At 37.3% G+C, this 26,065-nt stretch overlaps 1 protein-coding gene across 3 annotated transcripts in view; it reads left to right on the plus strand.

Moving 5' to 3' along the window:
- Positions 1-26,065, plus strand: part of METTL25 (methyltransferase like 25) — a 154,941-nt gene that overhangs the window by 50,482 nt on the left and 78,394 nt on the right. For all 3 annotated transcript variants that reach the window (XM_004463551.5, XM_071218981.1, XM_058308502.1), the window contains exon 5: positions 1,014-1,161. In XM_004463551.5, coding sequence (XP_004463608.2) covers positions 1,014-1,161 — 148 coding nt within the window. The remainder of the gene's footprint in view (positions 1-1,013; positions 1,162-26,065) is intronic.

Below are 26,065 nucleotides of genomic sequence, written 5' to 3' on the forward strand. Positions count from 1 at the left end.
TAATCTGTTAAATGAGTATGCTTAAGCACTTTGAGAGGCATAATGGTTTAGTTTAAAAAAAAACTGAATTATAAATAAGTATACCTATGTTCTAATTATGAATTTTACACTAATGTGAACTTTGGACTATCTTGGCTTAATATTGTCATCTGTAAAATAAGAAGATTGTAATAGGAGTTCTCTAAAACCCTTTTGGTTCTAAATTATAAAAGTGTGATTCTAATAGAGACCAAATTTCCTGTATAAAACTTTCTTTTTGCTGCTTTTTAAACTAAATTTCTATGAGTAATATCAAAGACAGAAAGGTATTACATTAAATTCAACTTTGTAATGATTAATATATTGACCAAACTTCAATGGTGAACGCATATTTACCCATTGTGTATGAGTGTGTGTATACATTTTTTAGGGTTTGGGTAATTAGAAGAAATATTTCCTAGGAAAATTTTGCATAAAATTCCCATTATAAAATTTAGAACAAAAATGTTTATATTGAGTTTAATATAGCATATATGCAATAAATGAACTAAACTGTAGAGCAGAAATGTCAGAACCACTTATATTTGTTTTCCATAATATTGCTTTATCAGATCTCTGAATTATATGTAGTGTGCAATCTATGAAGAACTGAAATCAATAAAAAATTTGACTAACATGGTCAAAGTATGGTATAAATGTGTCTCAAATCACATGTTTGTTCTGGTAATGTGCATTACCAGCCTTTCCTTTGACTAATAGTTAAGCAAATATTAGTTGTAAAAGGGGTCAGAAATCATATAAATGGATACGTAACCAAAACCATTAGAATAAAACAACTCAAAAGTATGTCAGTAGTGATAGGAAATCGTAGCCATTTTGGTTAGAATGGAAATAATTATTTATTATGAAAATTTTAAGTATATAATACTTTCTAGGGAGAATGTGATAATTATAAGTAGCCACCTATTCTACTGAATTATTTTTTAACCCTAATTTTAATTGCTAAAATGTGTTTTTTCTTCTCATCTTTAAAGGATTGTTTGATGGTGGGTCTACATACCTGTGGTGATCTTGCTTCAAATACTCTGCGAATATTTGCTTCCAAGCCTGAAATCAGGGGAGTTTGCAGTGTGGGTTGTTGCTACCATCTTTTATCTGAAGAGTTTGAAAATCAACGTGAAGGTACAAAAATCTTTGTTTCATAACTTTTATTTTATTTGAGTATAATGGCTTTTAGTCTCTCCCTTTTTTTTTCTTTTTTTTTTCTTTCTGCCGTTATATTAACACTTAAAGCAACATGTGATTCTCTGGCAATTTTAATATTAACAGTATCTAAATTTGATGCATTATCATCTTAGTATTTTTTTATCCTCCCTTTGGTCATGAAATGTCTTTAAAGTTGAAAACTTGGTAGTTTTTGAAAATTTACATTATATACCTTTTAGAGAACTTTTTTTAATATTTTTTATTTTCTTTTTTTAAAGAGATACATAAGTCACACAATATGTTACATTAAACAATATGAGGTTCCCATATACCCCACTCCCCACACCCCTACTCCTCCCACATCAACAGCTTCTTTCATTATTGTGATAAATTCATTGCATTTGATGAATACATTTTGGAGCACTGCTGCACTGCATGGATTATAGTTTATGTTGTAGTTTACACTCTCTCCCAATCCATTCAGTGGGTTATGGCAGGGAGAACTTCTCTTTAAAAGCTCTTGTGAGATTATACCTTTACTAAGAAAGTAAAGCTAAATTATTTTGTCTTGTGTCTAGAGTTTCAGTGTTTGCCCTCATTTTCCAGAGTCTTCTACTCCATTTCTGAAGGAATATTATTTCTCAAAAAAAAAGACCTTAATATAATTTGGAGAGTCATGACAGTAGAATTTTTGAAAGCTGCAAAAACAATGCAATTAACTTTAAAATAGTAGTTTGCTCTAATAATGATTGAGTGATAAATGCACAACTATGTGATTATATCAAATACCATTAATTGTACATTTTGGGTGAATTGTATGCTTTATTAATACATGTCAATAAAATTGATTTTTTAAAAAATAGTTTTCAAACTTGGAAGATGAGTTTGAGTTCCCTGAACTCAGCAGGTGCCTTAAGAGTAAAGTACATTGTTGGTTTGCAGGGATCAAGGCTCCCTAAAACCTTTTGACATACTTCTGCTTGATTCATTTTATATGTTATAGTTTCCTGTAAGATATGATTTTAAAACTGCTGGTTCAGATTAAATTGTTGTCTCGTCTATTAATATCAGCAGTTCTCTTTTATATTCATTTAATGAAGTCTTTATAAATGTCCAATGTCCCTTGATAAGAATTGTCACGTGAGGAAGTTGCGTGCATATGGATGGTATTCTTTGCTCTTTTTCTGTTTTAAAACCCCATTGAACATGAAATTTGGTTATTTTTCGTTTAATTGTGTTCAACAGATAATTATGATTGTATGATTCTACTAAAATGAAATTGAGTGAAATGGAGACCATCCTTGGAATTGGGAAAGGTTTTGAATTAGAATTATTTTGTGTCAGGGTTTTGAAAAGTATCATTTAGGAAAGTTGTCTGGAAGTAAAAAATATGAATATATAGAGAGAAACAGTAAGAAAAATAATAGGAAATTGGCAGAAATTTAAAAAGAGTTGCATCTAGATGAAGAATATATGTAAATGTTTGTCATGCCATTATTTCTAGCTTTTCTCTGAGTACAAAAAATTTTCAAGATAATAATTGGGAAAAAGTGGACCTACAAATAGGAAAACTTATTTATAATAGACTATTTAAATTATTTATGATAATTTTTGCATCTTTCCTAAAAGAAATGGAAAAAAAAACTTTAATGCAATTACAGTTTTACAGCTTTTTAAATATTAAATATGTAGTATTTTCCTGGATGTTCAGTAGGGGTAGGTTGGATTTTGGGGGAAGATTATTTGGTTCAACACCTTCCTGTTCCATAGGTACAATGAAAGTTGATTTTTCTAGTTATTGGTTCCATTTGGGAGCAGGTGGAGAGTATTTCTGTGTCTTTAAACTCAAGGACACTGCCCTGCACTGTAAGATTTTTAATTTCAGCTGTCTGCCTCCTTATTTTACTTCATTATCAAGACTCCAAAGATGCCTTCCTCTGCTAAGGTGCCTCTTAGGCCGTATCTTCTTAAGACTGCCATCTCTGGTCCTCCTGGGCCGTAGTAACCATTGCCCTGTACCATCAGGTCTCAGACCTATTCTCAGTATTTTCTCACTCAAGATGGCATCTCTCTTTTTGGCAGTGTACTTTCCTCTCTGCCACATCCTTTTTTCCAGTCCCCACATAGATCTTGCCTCTGGTGTGCCCAGAGCTGGTTCTACTGGGTTTGGGTTTTTATTTCATAACATCCTTAAATCAAAGTTTGTAATATTGGTGTGGGTTATAGGTAATTTTATTCTCTGGTTTTTATCAAATGTGTAAAAAGATTCAGATTTAGGTTGTCATTTTATGGCAGCTAGAAAGTGTCATTTTTACATTTTTTTAATCTGATGGCTGATTCTTCAATTCTGTTTTTAAAGGGATTAGCAAAAGCTACTTGCAATAAGTAGAAAAAAATTGAGATTGGCTAGTTATTCCTTTGCCAGTCTATTTTATATCACTCTTTAGTTACCTTTTCTAACAGAGTATTGCATTAAATTGTTAACATTTATGGACCATGTATTCTAACTAAAATGAGAAATACACTTGAATAGGGAATGTTAAATAGAGAGGCTTTCAAAGAGCCTGAAGAGAGAAGGAAGATTGGTACATCCACATCTTCAGGCACTCCCATTTTTTCCTGCCATGGCAAAATTTTATAGACTGATGAACCCTTTGTATCTGGACATTTGAGTTTTATTCACTTTGATTTCTTCATAACCAAGCACTTTGCTTCAAACATTTAAAAGGCACCATGCTTGACACTTTATGTATAATAAAAGGAGTTGGGGTAGGGGCTGAAAAAGACAGTACTTTAGGAGTGGTGGTGAGAAACTCAAATAGATGAAAAGCAGAATTCAGCTCAGTTCAACAGATACTCATTGAATGCCAACTATGTTCCACACTGTGCCAAGCAGTGGTGATACAAAAATGTGTCTGTATCTTCATCCTCAAGGAATTTTAAAAATAGCCATTTTTTTAGGAACCAGATAACCCCTGCTAGAAACTTATTTTTATTTGTAAAAAAAAAAAAAAAATTTAGACTAGTAAATTAAAATAATATGGAAAGATAAAAATGGAAATACTAAGTCCCCCAAGCCCATATTATTGGTTTCTTATGTAACTTGCCAGAAAAAAAAGGCATGTGTATACATGGACAAACCTACCTGTACCTTCTGTATTCTTATATATTTTTTGAAATCCAAATATAGAAACTGTTTTTACTTAGTAAATTTTGATGATCTTTCCATATCAGCACAGAGACAGTTACCTCATTCTTTTAAGAATTCCAAGGTAATTCCTATGCTTTATTTATTCTTTACTTCCTTATCTTCAAACATTAGTTTCAAAATAGTGTAATAAGTGCTCTAATATAGATATACACAGGGTGTTGTATCTGTGTTATTTTACAGCACAGTAACATGCACCTCAGTCTCTGGAAGGTTGAGGATGTGTTCCCAATGTGGCGATATCCCAGCTATGTCTTGAAAGATAAATAGAAGTCAATCAGGCAAAAATATGGAAAGGGTGTTATAGCAGAATAAGCAAAGCCATGGGGTGATAAAATGTTTAAAATCAAGTTTCTTTCTCTTTGCCTTTCACAGTCACTATTTCCATCTGTTATTATCTTTCTATTCATCTTATTCTTCCTCATATCTTTCACAGAAACAATGCTGTTAATCTTAATGTTTCTTTCAATGAGTAGAAAGGGGCAATTTTTAGCGTGAATGAGACTTCCATCACTTCAGTTTACCCCATAACCTTTTCCCCCACATTTTCTTCTTTGTTTATTTATTTAGTACTCAGTAATTTATAAAATAATCTTTTAGTCTTTTGGGAAAATTAGCTGAACAAAATAGATCTAAATTTCCTACTCTAAAAATGGAAGTCTCTTAGTTAAACAGATTTTCAAGCACTGGGTCTTGGATACTGCCTCTGTAAAGGCAGATTCATATTCTTTTCTCTAGAATAGAAGTTGTCCTTGTTCACTATGGGTTGATAGGATATTCTGGGCCCCTAGATTCAGACAAGAATTTGGTAGAAATTTGGGGAGGGTTTGTCAGACAGTAACTGATACCTATAGACTTGTTTTCCCTCCTTGTGCACACAGTCAATTTATGGAAAGCCTTACTGTCAAAAATATCTTATCACTGAGAATTTTAAATGATCAGGTAGACAATGCTAGGCTTATATGGGAAAAGCTAATAGTAATATCTTAGTGATTCTTGCTTTCTTGATACATATGTTTACCCTAAGGTGAACATAGGGTGGAGGTTTTGCTTGTCAGAAAATCAAAGAATAAGCAAGAGGAAACAGGAGTGAGTGATACGGTGATAAATAGGAGAAGATGTATGAAACATGAATGCCCTCAAATACTTTGGAGGTCAAGAAAAGAGTTGGAAAGCCAAAAGATAGGAGAAAAATTGTAGAAAAATAAGTGATAAGAGTAACAAAAGCAAACTTGGATAACGTTGCAGTTTTACTTAGCCCTGGACTGTCATATTTTCTCATCTCAAAAACCAGACAGAAAAAGTAACTTACTCCTTTTTTCTTTTTCCCCCACCCCTAACTCCTTTTTTCTCTCCTTGCCTTGGCCATGGTAAAAAAGAAAATTTAAACCATGATTTTTAAATTTTTTTTATTAGAGAAGTTGTAAATTTACAAAACAAGCATACATATAACACAGGATTTATGTGCACCACAAACACCTTGCATTGGTATGGAAGATTTGTTACTGTTGATGATAGCACTTTAAAAATAATTGTACAATTTTTTTTAACACTAGTTTCTTTGTTACAGTTAATGGAAGATTATCAAAATAGTTCTATCTACCATCTATTATTTACATTAGGTCCATTTTCCTATATACCACCCTGCATTTACCACCTTGTATTAATATCATACATTTATTATAATTCATGAAAGAGTATACTTGTACTGGTAACCATAGTCCATCATCTACAATAGTCTACAGTATGGTTTTATACAGTCCTATGTTTTATCTGTCAATTTGTATTCTACTAATATATACATCCTAAAGTTTCTCCTTTTGACCACATTCACCTGTACAGTTCAATGCTGTTGATTACACTTATCATAATGTGTTACCACCACCATCCATCCGTTTCCAAACCTTTACCTTCAGCCAAAGCAAAATTACGTACAAGTTAAGCCTCAACTCCTCATTCTCTAACCCCAATTTATCTCCTAGTAACCTATATTCTAGATTCTAACTCTTGAGTTTGCTTATATATAATTAGATCATAACAGTGAAATCATACAATATTTGTCCTTTGTGCCTGGCTAATTTCACTCAACATAATGCCCTCAAAGTTCATCCATATTGTCACATGCATCAAGACTTTGTTCCTATTTACAGCTGAATAATATTCCATCATATATGTATACCACATTTTGTTTACCCATTCATTGGTTAATGGACACTTCCATCTTTTGGCAATTGTGAATAATGTCTCTGCGAACAACAGTGTGCAAATACCTGTTTGAGTTCCTACTTTCAGTTCTTCTGGATATATGTCTAGTAGCAGAATTGCCAGATCATATGGTAATTCTATACTTAGCTTCTTGAGGAACTATCAAACTGTCTTCCACAGAGGCTGCACAATTCTACATTCCTACCAACAGTGAAGGAGTGATCCTCTTTCTCCATATTCTCTCCAATATCTGTAGTTTTCTGCTTTTTCAATAGTAGCCATTCTAATGGATATGAAATGATATCTCATTGTGGTTTTGATTTGTATTTCCCTTATAGCTAGTCACACTGAGTATGTTTTCATTTGCTTTTTAGCCATTTGTATATCCTCTTTTGAGAAATGTCTCAGTCTTCTGCTCATTTTTTTTTTTTTTCCTGTTTTTTGCTCATTGTCTGCTCCTTGTCTATACATTGTTTGTTTGTTTTCTTTAGGAGGCACCGGAAACCAATCCTGGGACCTCCCATGTGGGAGGAGGATGCACAACTGCTTGAGTTACATCTACTCTCACCTGTTTTTTAATTGGGTTCTCTTTTTATTGTTGAGTTATACGATTTCTTTATATATTATGGATTTTAAACCTTTATCAGAAAAGCCAGTTCCATATATTTTTTTCCATTGAGTAGGTTGTCTTTGCACTTTATTTATTTATTTATTTATTTTAAGATTTATTTTATTTATTTCTTTCCCCTTCCCCCTCGTTGTCTGCTCTCTGTGTTCATTTGCTGTGTGTTCTTCTGCGTCCGCTTGCATTATCAGGCGGCACGGGGAAACTGCATCTCTTTTTGGTTGTGTCATCTTGCTGCTTCAGCTCTCTGTGTGTGCATCACCACTCCTGGGTAGGCTGCACTTTTTTCACACGGGACAGCTTTCCTTGTGGGGTGCACTCCTTGCATGTGGGACACCTCTACACGGGATACCCCTGTGTAGCACAGCACTCCTTGTATGCAGCAGCACTGCATGTGGGCCAGCTTAGCACATGGGCCAGGAGGCCCTGGGTATCAAGCCCTGGACCTCCTATATGGTAGGCGGATGCTCTAGCAGTTGACCCATGTCTACTTTTTTGACCAAGTCCTTTGATGCATAAAAGTTTAGTATTGAGGAAGTCCCATCTATCTATTTTTTTCTTCTCTTGCTTGTGTTTTGGGTATAAGATCTAAGAAACAATTGTTTACCACAAGTTCATAAAGGTGCTTCCCTGTATTTTCTTCTAAGAATTTTATATTCCTGGTTCCTACATTTAGTCTTGTGTCCATTTTGAATTCATTTTTGTATATGGTGTAAGGTAGCAGTCCTCTTTCATGTTTATACATATATGTATCCAGTTTTCCCTGCATCATTTGTTGAAGAAACTATTCTTTCCCAGTTAGCAGGCCTGGCAGCTTTGTAAAAAATCAGTTGGCCATAGAATGATTGCCTATTTCTGAGTTTTAAATTCAATTCAGTTGGTCAATAAATTTATCCTTGTGGCAGTACTATGCTGTTTTGACCACTGTAGCTTTGTACTATGCTTTAAAGTCAGGAAGTACATCACCTTTAATTTTTTTTTTGTCTTATTTTTTTAATATTACATTCAAAAAATATTAGGTCCCCATACACCCCCCACCCCCTTGACCCCACTCCTCCCCCCATAGCAACAATCTCCTCCATCATCATGAGACATTCATTGGATTTGGTGAATACGTCTCGGAGCACCGCTGCACCTCATGGTCAGTGGTCCACATCGTAGCCCACACTCTCCCACATTCCATCTAGTGGGCCATGGGAGGACATACAATGTCTGGTAACTGTACCTGCAGCATCACCCAGGACAGCACCGAGTCGGAAACACCTCCACATCTCATCTCTTCCTCCCATTCCCCACACCCGGCAGCCACCATGGCCACATTCTCTACACCAATGCCACATTTTCTTCTATTACTAATCACAATAGTTCATGAATAGAATATCAGTAAGTCCACTCTCATCCATATTCTATTCCTCCATCCTCTGGACCTTGGAATGGTTGTGTCCACTCCACATCTATATCAAGAGGGGGCTTAGATTCCACATGGATGCTGGATACAATTCTCCTGCTTTCAGTTGTAGGCACTTTTGGCTCCATGGTGTGGTGGCTGACCCTCTTCAACTCCATGTTAGCTGAGTGGGGTAAGTCCAACAAACCAGAGTGTAGGAGCTGAAGTCTATTGAGGCTTAGGGCCTGGCTATCATATGGTCAGTCCAGAGATTCAGATCCCCTGGTTATATATTAAACCCCAGCACCAACTACAGTTCTGGTAAAAGTAACAGGAGAGGCTTATGAAAAAAGATCACATCTGAGTCCAGCTCCATCACACAGAAATACAGACTCCAAAGAAGGGCCAACTAACATGGCACTGAACTCCATCTGCCATGACCGTAGAACCTGTGGGTCTCTGTAGCCCTCAGAAGATACAACCGGGGTTGTATCTGCTTTATCTGTCTCTGGGATGCTGCTGAGGTGTGCATAAGGGCAACCCCTATGATAACCTCCCAGCTCTTTTTGGAGATTCATAGCCATATAAACTCATTTGTCCTTTCCATTTCCCCCTTGATTCAGGTCAAAAAGCACTTTTAACTCCTGGTATTATATGTAGACTGAGATATTCTGCTGGTCTGAGTTGACCCTTTTATTCAAGGTCATTTTCTAGTTACATCATTAGCTGGTACTTGGTAGTAATCCCTCGGCACCAGGGAGGCTCATCCCCAGGAGTCATGTCCCATGCTGGGGGGAAGGCAACACATTTACATTCTGAGTTTGGCTTTGAGACTGGCCGTATTTGAGCAACACGGAGGCTCTCAGGAGGTAACTCTTAGGCACCCTGCAGCTCTAGGCCTTGTTCTTATTTCAGGTGTACAGGCTCACAAGCATAGTCATTAGTGTCAAGGGCTCATTGTTGGACCTTCATTCTTTTTTGGTCATTGCCGTTGCATTTGGGGGATTGTTGCTGTTCCTTTAGGGACTGTGATAGAGCTCCCCTGGCTAGGAACTCAACACTCCCTCAGTTGTTGTTTTTAATTGTATCCACTATGAAAATATCCAAACATTTTTATGTACCCTGGATATATGTCCTGTAGAACTCCCTGCCAACCATGTGTCCCCTGTCAATAACATCCACACCAGTATTCCTTTGCTACCATTGTTGAACCTCTCTGTGATCCAAAACTTCCTGAAAAGTGAAGCCCAGTATATTGCCAGGTTCCCTTACTAGTAAAATGGAATATAGCGATGAGTTTAAAGGTTAGATATAGAATACATATTAATTTGGAAAATTATGGTAAAAATAAATTGGGGTATCAAAAAATTTTAAAATGCAAAAGCTTTGTTTTTGATGTTTTGCCTTCCATCACTGCAATAAGTGTTGCCCTGTATGCAAATTGACAAGGCAACTACTTCCGTCTTTTCCTCAGTGTCTACGTCCTATATTTTTCTTTTCTTTTTTCTAATTATTAAGCTATCTTCACAAGAGTTTTAGATCACAGTAATTCATATATGCAATATACAATACTCCTACATATCCAACATAAAACCTTTTCCCTTTCACAGCAATAATCTTTTTACATATTCATACTATATTTACTGGAACCGATGTACAGTTATTGAGACAATAGCTTTCAAATAAGGTAACATTTGTGTTTACATTGTGGTTTATATTTTAGACTATACAATTTTCTAAATTTTTAGTTGTCTTATGTTTAACATTATGATTTACATTTTAGCCTATCAACCCCTATATATTTTTGGTGTAATTTTACATGTCTTATATCCATCCTTGTGTACTCTTGTGAAACACTTCTGTTGCCCACACAGTTACATTGGTTCCATCTATTCAATACCTCTTTCCCCCTCCCCTTAGGGCCCACAGTGACAGTCAATCTTCATTGCTTGAAGGGCCATGTTCAGAGATATTTGCAACAGTGTTGAGGGCTTGACATGCTCAACTGCCCTAGTGCACTGGGAGCCACCATTTCTCTTGAGAGATACAGTTCCCTCTATTTGATGGCATCAGTCCTCCCCAGGATGTGGGTATACCTTCACTCTCATTATATGGGTCTCTATCCAATGGTATAACCCACTATGGCAAAATGAGCATTCACTTATTCCCTAGGAGCCTGTCCTGCATCAGATTATCGCCTTTAAGCATCTTAAACAGGTAACTTTCCTTATTATATTTTTGAAAAGGTTTTCTCAGCATTATACTCTCAACCAACACCTGACAATCTCCTATGTTCATGTGTTGCCCCACCCTCCCCCCAATTTCTTGGACAATATTACCCATCCTCCCATCCTTAGCCCCCCTCAAGCCCGCAAAGCCCCACGCAAAGGTAACCCTATGCCCCCATTTTATCCCTTCCTGTACAAATACTTAACCTCCAGCTTATCATAGATTTCACCCATGTAGGTGTCAGCTTACATCCTTCCTCTACCCCCTGATTTCCTGTAAGCCTATCATCCAGTCTCTAGCTCTCTAAGGCAGCTTGGTTTACTTATTTCATATCATTGAGGTCATGTAGTATTTGTCCTTCAATGCCCGGGGTGCTTCACTCAACATAAGGTTCTCAAGATTCATCCATGTTATCACGTGTGTTTGTAGTGTATTTGTTCTTAAAGCCGAGTAGTATTCCATTGTATGTATATACCACATTTTATTTATCCATTCATCTGTTGATGGGCATTTGGGTTGATTCCAGCTTTTGGCAAAAGTGAACAATGCTGCTATGAACACTGGTGTGCCTATATTGGTTTGTGTCCTTGTTTTCAGTTCTATTGGGTATATACCCAGCAGTGGAATTGCTGGGTCATATGGCAAGTCAATGGCTAGTTTTTTTGAGAAACTGCCAAACTGTCCTCCAGAATGGTTGGATCCTTCTGCACCTTTAATTTTTATTGCCATGTTTCTCAACTTTGGCAGCTCAGTTAAACCTAATTTGGCACTTTTAGTGCACTGATACCTGGGACTTGCTTTTGACCTTCTGAATATAATCTCTAGAATTTAAACTTGAATATAAGTATGTATGTGTGTGTGTGTGTATATATATATATATATATATATATATAAGATACTTAAATTACATAAATGTTACATAAATATATAGGGGATTCCCATATGCCCTGCTCTCTAGGGCTCTCACATTTTCCCACATTAACAACATCCTTCATCAGTGTGGTACATTTGTTACTATTGATGAACACATTTTGGAGCATTGCCACTAAGCATGGATTATACTTTGCATTTTAGTTTATATTCTCTCCTGCACAATTTTGTAAATTATGACAAGATATATAATGACCTTTATCTTTCATTGCAGTGTTATTCAGTACAATTCCCAAGTCCCAAAAATGCCCCCAAATTATACCTATTTTTCCCTCTCCCTCCCCTCAGGACCTCCACATCAGTGATAAAAGTTCTTCTACTGATAAAATCACAATAAGTCTATAGTAGAATAACAATAAGTCTACTCTAGTCCATCGTTCATTCCCCAGTCCTGAGGATTCTGGGATAATGATGCCCACTCCACCTCTGATTGAGAGAAGGCTTAGATTGCATGGGACAGATGGTTGGGACTGTCTTGTTTCTACTTGCAGACTCAATCTGTTCCTGGGGATGGTCGTTGTCCAGCTTTGTCTCCTTGTTAGTTGTCCTGGGTGATTCCAATGAACTGGACAGTGGATCTGGCAAATCTGTTGAGATTCAAGGCCCAGCTGGCACACGGACAGCCCAAAGATTTAATTCTTTTAGACATATACCTATCAACTCTAGTACTAACTACAGGCTCAAATAGAAGGGGCAGAAGAGCCATGTGTAGGGAAACCACAATTGAGTCCAACTCTGTCACACTGGAGAACATGAATTCCAAAGTAGGGCCCACTGGCAGGATGCCAAGCTTCTGAGCGCCCTTCCCTGCCTGTAGAATCTGGATGTCTCCAGAGCCCTTAGGAGCCCCACTATTTGAGGCAATATTTAGTTTGGCAGTCAATGAGATCCTGCTGAGATGTACATAAGCGTAAGCTCTGAAATGACCTCCCAACTCACTTTGAAGTCTCTTAGCCATATAAACTCATTTGTCTTTACCCTTTCCCCCTTTTGGTCATGGTCTTTTTCCATTTGCATTACTGCTTCGTAGTAATCCCTCAATGCCAGGGAGGCTCATCCCTGGGACTCATGTCCCATGCCAGAGGGATGGTAATGCATTTACATGCTGAGTTTGGCTTAGATAGAGGCCACATTTAAGCAACAAGGAGGCTCTCAGGTAGTACCTTTTAGGTACCCTATAATGCTAGGCTAAGTTACAATTTCAACAAAAGGTCCATAGGTACTGTTATCAATGTTAAGGTCCTGTCAGTGGTCCGTCCTCCTTCACTAGTCACTACGTCTGTACTCAGGGAATTCCTTCTGTCCCAATAGAGAATGTGGCAGAGCTCCCCAGGATGGGGATTCAATATTATTTCAGTTATTGTGTGAATCTCCACCCACAGTGACAATGCCCCATGAACACTTGAAAATATTCATGTGCCTTATAGGTATGCCCCAGGTGAACCTCCTCCCATGCACCCCTATCACTGACACCCACACCAATGATCCTCCCCTGCCACAGTTGTAACAGAAGTTCCAAAACTTCCTCAAAAATGAAGCCAACAAAATAACCAAATAAAATTAATAAGAAAATGAAATAATGATAGTTCGTAAAATAATTATTATAAAATTTTTTTTAATTTGAAATAAAAAATAGAAAAATTTTTAAAAACTTTGACATTACATCTTTCATCACTTGAAGACTGTTAACTTGTGTGTATAGTGTCATTTTCTTCCGTTTATTCCCCTAGTGTCTTTATTTTTTTCGTTTTGTCTTCATAAAAGCATTAGGTTACAGAAAGTCATGTACAGAATATACGGTTGCCCATATACCCAACATCCTCCCCCTCTTCCCGTTTTTCCTACTAACAACGTTTTACATGTGGATAGTACATTTGTTATAATTGATGTACAAATATTGAAACATTGCTACTAACCATGGTCAATGATTTACAGTATGTTTTACATTTTAGACCATACACTTTTATATATTTGGATGGTTAACATGGTCTGTATCCATCATTGCAAGTTCATGTAGAACAATTCCATCACCCCCAAAATGCCCCATGTTCCATCCATTCTATTCCTCCCTGCCCCTCCCCTTGAGACCCACTTCAGCCACCCACCTCCATTCCATGAAGAACAAGATTCATAGTTACTTGAAACACTGAGGGCTTGACATACAGGTCCTTCCTCCCCCATTAGGCACTGCCTTTATCTCAAGAGACTCCCACCCCTCTATTTTAGATCACAGCATGACTCCCCAGGATGGGACTCCAACATCTTCACTCTCATTATGTGGGTCTTTACCCAGATACAACACACTATGACAAGATGAACATTCACACACTCCCTTGAAGATTTTGAGTCTCCATCCACTGATAGAACAGACCAAGATAAGATGGACAGTACACACTCCCTAGAAGCCTGCCCCAGGTGCGCTTTGCCCCGCATGCTCCCCACATCCAACACCCTAACCCAGTAACCCTCCTCTACCATGTTTGCCAAAAGACATTCCCAAAAGTGTAATTTCAACCACATACCCACAGATCACCAGAGTTCACCTGATCCAGTCCAGCCCACCCTTACCAGCCTGTCCCCCTCATAAATCAGCATTAACCCATTAGGATTACTGCACCACTGTCTTGCCAATCAAATGATCAACTACACTCTTCCACCTTATCGGAGATTTTACCCATGTGGTCATTGACTCACAACCTTCTTCACCCTTTCTGTCTCCTGTAAACCTATCTTCCAGACTCTATTTCTATGAGTCTGCTCAAATTGATTAATTCATGTCAGTGAAGTCACATAATATTTGACCTTCAATGCCTGACTTGTTTCACTCAACATAAGGTTTTCAAGGTTCATCCATGTTATCATGAGTATTAATACTGCATGCCTTTTAACAGCTGAGAAATATTCCATTGTATGTATACACCATAATTTGTTTATCCATTCATCTGTTGATGGGCATTTGGGTTGTTTCCAACTTTTGGCAATAGTGAATAATGCAGCTGTGAACATTAGTGTGTGTGTATCTGTCCATATCCCTGCTGTCAGTTCTTCTGGGTATATTTGCAGCTGTAGAATTGCTGGATCATATGGCAGTTCTTTAGTTAGCTTCCTGAGGTTCTGCTAAACTGTCCTCCACAATGGCTGCAACATTCTAAATTCCTGCCTGCAGTGGATAAGATTTCTCTTCCCTCCACATCTCGCCAACACTTGTAGACCTCTGTTTTTTTTTTAATTAGCCCTCAGTCTAATGGGTGTAAGATGATATCTCATTGTGGTTTTGGTTTGCATTTCCCTAATAGCTAGTGATGTTGAGCATCTTTTGATGCGCTTTTTAACAACTTGTATTTCTTCTTTGGAAAAGTGTCTATTCAAATCACTTTCCCATTTTTTAAATGGGTTGTCTGTCTTTTTATTTTTGAGGTATAGGATTTCTTTATATACACTGGATATTAGGGCCCTATAGATATAATTTACCAAATATTTTCTCCCATTGAATAGGCTGCCTTTTCACTTTCTTTTTTTTTTTTTTTAAAGATTTATTTATTTATTTCTCTCCCCTCCCCCCCACCCCGGTTGTCTGTTCTCTGTGTCTGTTTGCTGCGTCTTCTTTGTCTGCTTCTGTTGTTGTCATTCGCATGGGAATCTGTGTTTCTTTTTGTTGTGTCAGTTCTCCGTGTGTGCAGCACGATTCCTGGGCAGGCTGCACTTTCTTTCGCGCTGGTCGGCTCTCCTTATGGGGCACACTCCTTATGCATGGGGCTCCCCTATGTGGGGGGCACCCCTGCATGGCACGGCACTCCTTGCGCACATCAGCACTGCGCCTGGGCCAGCTCCACACTGGTCAAGGAGGCCCGGGATTTGAACCACAGACCTCCCATGTGGTAGATGGATGCCCTAACCACTGGGCCAAGTACGCCACCCCCTTTTCACTTTCTTGACAAACTCCTTTGAAGTGCAAAAGGTTTTAATTTTGAGGTAGTCCCATTTATCTATCTTTTCTTTCATTGCTTGTGCTTTGGGTGTAAAGTTCATTAAACCATTTCCTAATACAAGATCCTGTAGATGCTTCCCTGCATTATCTTCCAAGGTCTTTGTGGTCTTGGCTTTTATGTTTATATCTTTGATGTATCTTGAGTTAATTTTTGCAGAACGTGTGAGATGATATTCCTCTCACATTCTTTTGGATATGGAAATCCAGTTCTCCAAGCACCATTTATTGAAGAGGCCATTCTCTCCCAGTTAAGTGGGCTTGGTGGCATTTGTTGAATATCAAATGACAGTATATGTGAGGCTCTGTATCAGAACTCTCAATTCGGTTCCCTTGGTCAGTATGTCTATCCTTATGCCAATACCATGCAGTTTTGACCACTGTAGCTTTGTAGTATGTTTTAAAGTCACGTAGTGTGATTCCTCTCATTTCAATTTTTTTTTTTCAAAATGTTTTTGGCTCTTTGGGGTCCCTTGCCCTTACAAATAAATTTCAAGTTAGCTTTTCCAATTCAGGAAAAAGTGCTCTGGTAATTTTTATTGGAATTGCATTAAATCTGCAAATCAATTTGAGTAGGTTAGACATCTTAATGGTGTTTAGTAGTCCTATCAATGAACAGGCAATATTCTTCCATTTATTTAGGTCTTCCTTGATTTCCTTTAACAGCGTTGTGTATTTTTCTGCCTACAAGTTGTTTACATCTTTAGTTAAATTTATTCCCAGGTATTTGATTGTTTTAGTAGCTATTGTAAATGGGACTTTTTTCTTGATTTCCTCCTCAGTTTGCTCATTATTGGTGTACAGAAATGCTAGTGATTTTTGCACAATGATCTTTTATAGCCTGCCACTTTTTAAACTCATTTATAAGCTCTGGAAGCTTTGTTTTAGATTTCTTAGGGCTTTCTATATATAGGATCATGTCATCTGCAAAGAGTGAAGTTTTTACTTCTTCCTTTCCAGTTTGGATGCCTTTTCTATCTTTTTCTTCCTTAAGGGCTCAAGCAAGTACTTCTAACATAATGTTAAAATAAGAGTGGTTAAATTGGGCATCCTTGTCTTGTTCCAGATCTTAGAGGGAAAGCTTTTAGGATTTCACCATTGAATATGATGAAGTGATTTTATCAGGAAAGGGTGCTGTATTTTGCTGAAAGCTTTTTCTATATCTATAGAGATGATCATGTGATTTTTTTCCTTTCTATCCGTTTATGTGGTGTATTACATTGATTGATTTTCTTATGTTGAACCATCCTTGCAAACCCAGGATGAAACCCACTTGGCCATGGTGTATAACTTATTTGATGTGTTGTTGAACATGATTAGCAAGTATTTTGTTGATTTTAGCATCTGGGTTCATTAGTGAGATTGGTCTCTAGTTTTCCTTTCTCTTGGCATCTTTATTTGGCATTGGTTTTAGGGTGATGTTGGCATCATAGAATAGGTTAGGCAGTGGTTTTTAGAAGAGTTTAAGCAAGATTAGTGTTAGATCTTTCCAGAATGTTTGGCAGAATTCACCTGTGAAGCCATTTGATCTTGGGCTCTTCTTCTTTGCGATGTTTTTGTTGACCAATTCTATCTTGTTACTTGTGATTTATTTGTTGAATTCATCAATTTCTTCTTTCGTCAATATAGGCTGCTTGTGTGTTTCTAGGAATTTATCTATTTCCTTTAAATTATCCGTCTCGTTGGCATACAGTTTTTATTTCTGTGGGGTCAGTGGTGATATCCCCTTCCTCATTTCTTATTTTATGTATTTGCATCTTCTCTCTTTTTGTTTGTTAGTCTAACTAAGGGTTTGTCAATTTTATTAATCTTCTTAAAGAACCAACACATGGCTTTGTTTATTTTTCTAGGACATTCTTATTTTTCAGGTTCATTTAGCTCTGTTCTAATCTTTGTTATTTTCTTCTTTCTCCTTGCTTTGAGGTTTGTTGTTCATATTCTAATTTCTCCGGTTTTGTGGTTAGGACTTTGATTTTAGCTCTTTCTTCTTTTTTAATGTAGGCATTTATGACTATGTTTTCCCCTCAGCACTGCCTTTGCTGTACCCCATAGGTTTTGATACATTGTGTTGTCATTTTCATTGTTTCTTTTACAATTGCCTCCTTGATCCACTGAATGTCTAAGAGTGTGTTTTTTAACTTCTATATTTTTCTGCCTAATCTGCTTCTCTTCCCCTTACTGATTTCCAACTTCATTCCATTGCGGTCAGAAAAAGTACTTCGTATAATTTCAATCTTTCTGAGTTCATTGAGAATTTTTGTGTGGCCTAGTATGTGGTCTATCCTAGAGAATGATTCATGTGCACTTGAAAAGAGTGTATATACCACTGTATTTGGCTGCAATGATCTGTATATCTCTATTAGGTCCAGATCTTCTAATATATTTATTATTCAAGGTCTCTGCTTCTTTATTGATCCTCTGTTGAGATAGTCTGTCCAATGGTGATAATTGTATACTAAAGTCCCCCACTGTAATTGTAGAGGCACCTATTTCCAATTAACTTTTCTTAGTTTGCCTTATGTATTTTGAGGCACCCTATTTAGGTGCATGAATGTTTATGATTGTTCTTTCTTCTTGATAGATTACCCCTTTAATAATATATAGTGTCCTTCTTTGTCTCTTTTAATAGTTTTGTCTTTAAAGTCTTTTTTTGTCTGATACTAGTATATCTACTCCTGCCCTTTTCTGACTATTGTTTCATATAAAATTATTTTCCAACCATTCACTTTCAGCCTCCTTGCATCCCTGGATCTAAGGTGAGTTTCTTGTAGACAGCATATAAATGGGTCGTAATTCCTTATCTATTCTGCCAATCTGTGTCTCTTGATTGGAGAGTTTAATCCATTAACATTCAGTGTTATTACTGTCAAGGAATTACTTACATTAGCCATATTTTCTTTAAGTTTATATATGACATATGTTGTTTTTATTTCTCTTTTTATATTTTTAGTTGTTCTTATACTACCCTCCAACTCTTTTTCTCCTGTTTTTTCCTTTCAACCTGCAGAACTCCCTTTTGTATTTCTTGAGGGGCATGTTTCTTATTGACAGACTCTCTTAATTTCTGTTTATCTGTGACTATTTTGAACTGTCCTTCATTTTCAAATGCCTGCTTTGCCAGATAGAGAATTCTTGGCTGGAAGTTTTTTTTTTTTTTTTTTTTTAGCTCCTTAACTATGTCATCTACTGCTTCCTTGCCTCCATGTTTTCAGATGAGAAATCAGCACATAATCTTATCACACTTCCCTTGTATGTGATGGGTCTCTTTTCTCTTGCTGCTTTCAGTCTTCTCTCTTTGTGTTGAGCATTGGACAATTTGACACATATATGTTTTGGGGAAGGCCTTTTAGGATTTATGCTCGTTGTGGTACACTGTGCTTCCTGAACATGTGCATCTGTGTCCCTGAGCAGATTCGGGAAATTTTCCTCCATTATTTCCTCTGCATCCTTTCCTTTCTCTTCTCTGTCTCTGATACCTATAATGAGTATGTTTGTATGTTTTATGTTGTCATTCAAATCCTTAAGTCCTGCTAAATGTTTTCTATCTTTTTATCTATCTGTTCTTCTATCTGATTTCAGCTGCAGTGCCTTCTACATCACTGGTTCTTTCCTTTGACTATTCAGATCTACTGTTAGGTGCTTCCAGTGTATTTTTGATTTCTTGCATTGTGCCATCTATCATCATCAGGTCCATTAACTTTTATGTACGTTTGCAATTTCTTTAGTATGTTCCCCCAGTGTCTTCTTACTATTCTTTATCTCTTCCTCACTTCGTTAAGTTGACTCATGATATTTATGATATTTGTTTGGACATCTCTGATTAGTTGTTCCACATTCTGCATCTCCTCCTGTTTTTCAGTTTGTTCATTAGAGTAGGCCCGTAGCTTGGCTTGTAATTTTTTGTTGGTGTCTAGGAGTCTGTTTATCTTGTTGGGCTTATTTATTTGGTTGGTTAGCTTCTCTTTCTATATGAGGGTTTTACTTTGTTGTTTCTTTGTGGTAAGGTTAATTTTTGATTGTTGGTTCCTTTATTCTGTATCCTTGCAGTTGTCTGTGTTCCCTTGAGGGGGAAAAATTAGAACCAGAGATATGGAGAAATAAGAGAAGGAAAAGAATAATAGTAATAATAATATACAAAAAAGGTAGAAGAGGAACCATATAAGAGTTAGGAATCCAAGTAATATGAGTTTTAAAAAATCTTAAAGAATACAAAGGAATAAGAATAAAAAGAGGTGGAATAGAAAGAGAAAAAAAAAGGAACAGAATAGAGAGGAAAAAATAGAATGAATGAAATGAGACTAGAAGGAGAGAGAAAAAGGAGAGAGAAGAAGAAAACATGTAGAACAAATAAGAAGTGATGGAATGAAAGAAGAGCAACAGAAGTCAGAAAACAGGAAGATGAAGGAAAAGAAGAGAAATAAAGTAGGTTGCAAAACAAGTAAAAGATAAAGAAAGGGAAAAGAACAAACAAGAAACAAAACAGCAACAAAGTAATAACCCAGGAAAACAGCTTCCCTCTGAGGCCTCTAAGGCTGCTGGTGCTCATCAATTAATCATCCTGCAGCCTGTCTTCTGCAGGTGATGTATCCAGTTTTAGTGAATGAAATAAAGGAAAAAGAAGAAGAAAAGATCCAAAGACCCATAAAACAAAACAATAGAATCTCAGTCTGTAAGTTCCCTATCATGAGGTGCTAGCTATGTGCCTTATCTTACCCTGGATCCCTTTTTCTTAGGAGGTACCAAGACTAACCTGGGACCTTCTACATGGAAGTTAGGAATTTCCCCACTGCACTACAGGAGCTCTATAGACTAAATAGGCTTTTGCAAGCATTTGTGGCTCTTCTTGTCCATTTCCCTTAGGTGAGTTGGACTTCTAACAGGTTTCAGGGTCTGGGCTAGTTAGGTGGCTGTCTCTGCCCCCTTCCTGACCAAGTTCTTCCCTCACAGGGCAGCTGTGTGTGACAGCCTGCCTGAGCAGATTTCCTCCTCCCCTCTCCCTGGGGCCACCTCAGTGCTGGCTAGTATCCTCCCCAAGATTCAAACGGGGGTCAGGTGGCCACACCCATGGAAAGGAAACCACTCTCCCCCTTCACCAGACCCTTTTATGTCCCAGGAAGTACTTCCTCCCACTCTACTGGCTGGTGAGAGCCAGGGATTCCACTAAGGCTATTTTCCTTGAAGGTCGGGCTTACCTGCCCATCATTTCCAGCCACAGGAGTGAGCAACTCAGGGTTTTCCCTTGAGCTGTTTATCTCTTTGTCCAGCTCCTTCCTGAATGATGCCCCATAACCACCTGCTCTGTGAGTTCCCAAAGCAGCTCACTCGGGTAGGCTTTTGCCCTTTCTCTACCATTTTTTGCAAAAGAGCCAAGCAGTACCCACCTACATTGATGCCATTTTCCCAGAACTGAGATTGAATTGAATATAAGTATTTTAAGAAATTCCACAGCTAATTCAAAAGAGCTTTGGTTGAAAACAAGGTATTTATTATGGTTCTGTAAGAAGACATAAAGAAATTCTAGAGAATGATTTGCAGAAACATGTTCAAGATTATTTATAGTTATTAGAACCTCTCCCATGCAGAGATTTAGGTGGGCTCTATTCGTATGCCATCTTGCAGATGTGAACCAAAGGTTGAACCCAAAAGGGCCCAGGAGGATATATCAAAGCCCAAAATGGACAAAGCTGGGGTAACTAGTCCAAAACAAAGTCCCCTAAGTATGGAGCCCAGAGTGAAAATGTGAGGATATCAAACACAGATCCAAGAGGGCAGAAAACTGAGTCATAAATGGAAGATAAAATTAAGGGTTAGAAACTCGACAACATCAAGGGAAAACAAATAGGGAACAAGCAAGGTGTGTCCAAGATAGTTATTATGTATACTTTTGAGTTTTGATAGCTTATCTTTTTTGATCAGCAGGTATGGCTGTGTATGTGTGGGTGTGTGAAGACAGACAATGACAAACAGAACGTTCTGGGCTATTCAGCACAACTATTTTGGTAGATGGAATATGAATATAGCTTATTTTGCACATAAAATATATACTATATAGTTACAGTATTCTTTGCTAAAATAGAAATCCACCAACATATAGTTTGATCATTATAGTAAAATAACTAATTTTTGCATGCAAAAACAGGGGTTTACATGCAAAGGGATACCATATTTCCTGACATATCTAGCACTAGGTTCCATAAAGTTATATCTCTGAATGGTTAAGTATGTTGTATCTCTCCCTTCATATCTTATACACTTACCCCTCACCTTCACTTTGTTTGCACAGGTGTTTTTAAGTTTGGATTGCCCTTTGGGATATAAATTTGAGTTATTCAAAGTCCAATATAGGATAGTAGAAAAGTCTGTTATATACACTGTACCTTTTTATGGTGATGTTTACTATACAAATGATATGTATTTTACATGAATATGTTTACTCAATATGCTGTGGTAGACCATAAAGGTGGTCAATTGTGAATGTAAATTTTTAAAAATACCTCAAAGCTCTCTCAGCATTCTGAATACTGAATTTATACCATATGTTTTAAAACTACTTTTAAATATTTATGCATTGTGAGCCAGTAGTCCCTAGGCCAACAAGAAATGCCAGAAACAGTTTTATTATAGTGCTTTATAGAATATACATTTTCCTAGGCGTGATAATGTTTATTATAGTGCTTTATAGAATATACATTTTCCTAGGCTTGATAATGTTTCTGTATTTTGTCTTAATATTGATTATTATCATAATTAGTTTGAAATACTTATGTTATTTCTTCTCCTGAAAGTTGGAGAGAGAACTTCTTTTGTAAATCTAGTGTAAGTTGGTGGTTTTCTCTTAAAATTAGAAACTTGCTGTAGGAAATACTTGTTGATTACCTATTCAGATCCACCCATCCCTTCTTCCTAACTGAACCATAATTTTCTTCAGGCCTCAGGTATTGGGAAGACTGAGCCCTTCTGTATCCTTAGGGAAAGGTGACTCTAATTAATCTAAACCAGTTATGGTAATTTCATCAATTCAGCAATGGATATGAAACACAGTTCTTATCATTAAGACATGACGGACATGTCCACCAGGGGCTTTCTGAGAATTTTTTCTTTGCTCTTAAAAATGAACACAACCACACTAATGCAAGATATTAATGATAAGGTATGTAACAGTTTGGTATTATTTATCAATTCCAAAAATAGATATTGGATTATGTTTATAAATTTATCTGTTCCTCTGGGCCTATTAGATTGTATTAGATTCAGAGGTTTCACTTTTACTTGATTAAATTATGATTAAGGTTTGATTCAGCCTTGTCAATAGGATGTTGAGTTCCCATGCATCAAGGGGGCAGGGACTCACAGAGAAAATAAGAAGGCAGAGGAGAGAGTTTGCGTTTTAATGTTGGAGCTCTGAAAAGTTAGCACACAGGAGAAGAACACAGGAATAGGGATGGCTCCATAGCACAGTAGAGGCCCCAGGAAGAGAGAGAGCCTCATAGTCTACAGCTAACCTGTGGAGAGAACAGAGTAGCTGAGCCCAGAGAGAAATAAGCCCTAGGGAGAGAGACAAAGGCTTATGCCAGCCTATAGCTGAGATTGGAAGGAGCGGGGGCCACAGAGACTTAGGAGGAAGAGGAAGACTGAACCCTCACAGAGACCAGCAATCTTGCTCCAACATGTGGCAACAGACATTGATGAGGGAAGTAACTTATGCTTTATGGCCTTGTGACTGTAAGCTTCTACCCCAAATAAATACCCTTTATAAAAGCCAACAGTTCTGGTTCTTTGCATCAGTACCTCTTTGGCTGACTAATACAGGGCGGTATATGGGAACCCTGTATTTTGTGCATAATTATTCTGTAAACCCACAACTTCTCTAAGGAAAAAAATGAACACAAGATAAGGAACATCACTTCTTTTTCTGCCTGTAGACTTTGTCATCTGTACATGTTTCTTCAGCCTAACAGAGGTATCTATATTCTTGTTTTCATTTGTTCTGTCAGAAATTGTTCTTAGTGCAGTGTTTGAGCCTTTCAGGTCCAGTCTGAAGGATAAATTTTAGTGTAATTTTAGTAATTTTAATTTTAGTGTAAATTTATATGATCATTTCAGATGTTTAGTAGTATAGGAAAAATAGAGAAAATAGTGGGACTTTATAAAGTCACATTAGGTGATTTCATAGAGTTTGTGGTGGCTTGGAGCTATACATACCCAGAAAAACATTCTTAAACTTAATCCATTCCTGTGGATGTGAACCCATTATAAGTCGTAAGAGTTTTAATACTATTACTGGAGTCCTTTATAATCAGAATGAAAGAGAGAGCGAGAGAGACAGAAAGCCACGGAGGGAGCAGCCAGAAGTTGAGCATCAACAGAACCTAGAAGAAAAGGGAGCAACCAGAAGATGCTGCCTTGTGCCTTGCCATTTAACAAGCTAAGGACCAAAGATTGCTAGCAGCCAGCCTCAGAATGCCACAGTCTTCAGGGTGAAAGCATCACTTTGATGATGCTGTAATTTGGACTTTTTTTTCCTATCCTCAAAATTTTGAGCTAATAAGTGCCCATTGTTTAACCCAACCCATTTCGTATTTGCTTGAGGAGCCAAAGGAACTAAAACAGAGCTTCTTCCCTGTCTTTAATATGAGTTCAAGGCTCATATTTGTGCTTGTTCTGCTTTCCTACCTCCTCCCAGCCCCATACCAAGAGTCATCTAGTAATGTTAGTGCAGTCCAAATACTGCAGATATGCAGAGTCAGACTTAATGATGTAACCTTTGCAAGCCTGCAGACTACCTTTATGATTACATCCAGCCTTAACATGTTACAAGATATTAAGGTTATTCTTCCATATATTCCTCCATTTACTTTTGGTTTTTAAACCAGAGAAGTATTACAGAACACCTTTTGGGGGCAACTTTCAATCTGGTTCTGCCATTTCTGTATCAAGCAGAAACACATCAGGGGTATATGTTATCTATCGTAGTATAAATTGTTTCTCAATTTACATCACTAGTAAGAATTTTAAGGGAAGAGGCTAGACACTTATGTAGTCATCTTTACTGTCCTGGTTCGATTGTTTCCATTGCTTTAAATTTAACGACACTTCACCTGAAAAGGTATCTGGAAGTTGAAGAAAAACATGTTTAACATATTATTTAAAAATATAATTAACATACAATTTTAGTTTCCCTGGCTACTCAAGCAAATACCATGCAATGGGTTCACTTTAAAAATGGGGGTTTATTAGCTCATGGTTTTAGGCTGGAGAAGTTCCAAATCAAGTCCAAATCAAGGCCTCATCAAGGCAACACTTTCTCACCAAAGACTGGTGTTCTTGAAGTGACTGCTAGTGATCCTTGGTTCTGGGCTTCTCTGTTACATGACAGTACATCTGGCAGCCTCTCCCTTCTTTTCCAGGTTCTGTTAAACTTTAGCTTCTGTGCTTTTCTGTGAATTTCATTCTGCATATATAAAAGACCCAGTCCCAGTAATAGGATTAAGACCCATCCTGATTGACTTGGACTACACTTTAAGTAGGTAACTTCATCAAAGGTCCTGCTTATAATGGGTTCCAAGCCACAGGAATGAATAATGTTTAAAAACATGTTTTTTGGGGTACGTAGTTCCAAACCACCATGCATACTATTTAAAAAATAAGCTTATCTTGTGTTTCTGGACATTTAAGATACATAATATATAATAGTAAAACTTGCTAATACAGCTTTAGCTAGTTAATATTGGCATTTAAAAAATCTACTGAATCATAGATAACAGTATGGCTAAGTATATAGCAGTGAATTAATCACACTATTGCAACAGTCCACAAATTACTGTCTTTTCAGTAAAGACTTTATTATCTAACTCCTATAATATGCATTTTGTTAAATCTGTTGTCTGTGATATACTTTTTTTATTATTATTTTTTATTTTTACTTTTTTTTTTGCTATGTGCTTTTTTTTTAGATTTTTAAAAATTTATTTCTCTCCCCTTCTCCACCCCCCTCACCCCATTGTCTGCTCTCTGTGTACATTTGCTGTGTGTTCTTCTGTGTCCACTTGTATTCTTGTCAGCGGCACCTGGAACCTGTGTCTCATTTTGTTGTGTCATTTTGCTGCATCAGCTCGCCGTGTATGTGGTGCCATTCCTGGGCAGGCTGCACTTTTTTCACGCTGGGCGGCTCTTCTTACGGGGCACACTCCATACACGTGGGGCTCCCCTACACAGTGATACCCCTGCATGGCAGGGCACTCCTTGAGCACATCAGCACTGCACATGGGCCAGCTTATCACACGGGTCAGGAGGCCCTGGGTTTGAATCTTG

The sequence above is a fragment of the Dasypus novemcinctus genome, chromosome 12, assembly GCF_030445035.2.
Source record: "Dasypus novemcinctus isolate mDasNov1 chromosome 12, mDasNov1.1.hap2, whole genome shotgun sequence".
Lineage (NCBI taxonomy): Eukaryota > Metazoa > Chordata > Mammalia > Cingulata > Dasypodidae > Dasypus > Dasypus novemcinctus.